Raw genomic sequence first — 779 nt, forward strand, 5'->3', positions numbered from 1 at the left:
CCGGCGGCGCGCGCCCGCCGCCCCGCTTCTCGGGCAGCGCGTTCTGGTCCCGGGCGAGGGAGCCCAGCAGGAAGCCGGCGTCCACGCGCTTGCACAGGCGCTTGGCCTGCTTCTTCCGGCGCGGCCGGTACTTGTAGTTGGGGTAGTCCTGCATGTGCTGCAGGCGCAGCCGCTCCGCCTCGTCCACGTACGGCCGCTTCTGCGACAGCGTCAGCGCCTTCCACGACTTGCCTGCGCACGGGGGACAGGGCGGCGCTCGGGGTCTGGGCCGCGGCCGCCAGGCTGCGGCAGCAGGCACGCGCGCGCGCACACGGAGGCGCACGCACAGACGCGCGTGTGCTCGCACTCACACGTGCGCACACGCACGCCCACTCGTGCACACAGACTCGAGTGCGCCGACGTGCACGCGCGCCGGAGTGCACACGTGAGCACACACGCCTCCCGCCTCTGTGCCCACTTCACCCGCCCCCACGCTCCGTGCACCCCAGGCACACCTGGCGCCCCTCCCCAGGCGCAGGGAGGCTCCCGCCCCTCCGCCTGCATCCCGCCAAGCCGCCCCACGCAAGGGCGCAGAGAGCCTCCCTCTCCTGGAGGGCACCGGAGACGCCATGGCTACCAACGATGGGGCCCACCTGACTCATGTCAGCCACGGGAAGAAACACCTAGCACTCACGACACTCTGGGCCTATCTACTCCTTTGTGCCTTTTCATGAAAATCCCAGCCTTGGAGATGACCGTTGTCTTGTCGGGAGCGATACTACAGTATTTACTCATCAGCC

At 69.2% G+C, this 779-nt stretch overlaps 1 protein-coding gene across 1 annotated transcript in view; it reads right to left on the minus strand.

Moving 5' to 3' along the window:
- Window positions 1-543, minus strand: part of SOX7 (SRY-box 7) — a 1,036-nt gene extending 493 nt beyond the window's left edge. Inside the window, exons 1-2 of the mRNA XM_008052076.2 lie at window positions 327-543; window positions 19-231 (exon numbers count right to left, since the gene is read on the minus strand). Of these exons, the coding sequence (XP_008050267.2) occupies window positions 19-231; window positions 327-543 (430 nt within the window). The remainder of the gene's footprint in view (window positions 1-18; window positions 232-326) is intronic.
- Window positions 544-779: the final 236 nt, after the last annotated feature.

Source organism: Carlito syrichta, unplaced genomic scaffold, assembly GCF_000164805.1.
Source record: "Carlito syrichta isolate Samal-C Ts95f unplaced genomic scaffold, Tarsius_syrichta-2.0.1 Scaffold255597, whole genome shotgun sequence".
Lineage (NCBI taxonomy): Eukaryota > Metazoa > Chordata > Mammalia > Primates > Tarsiidae > Carlito > Carlito syrichta.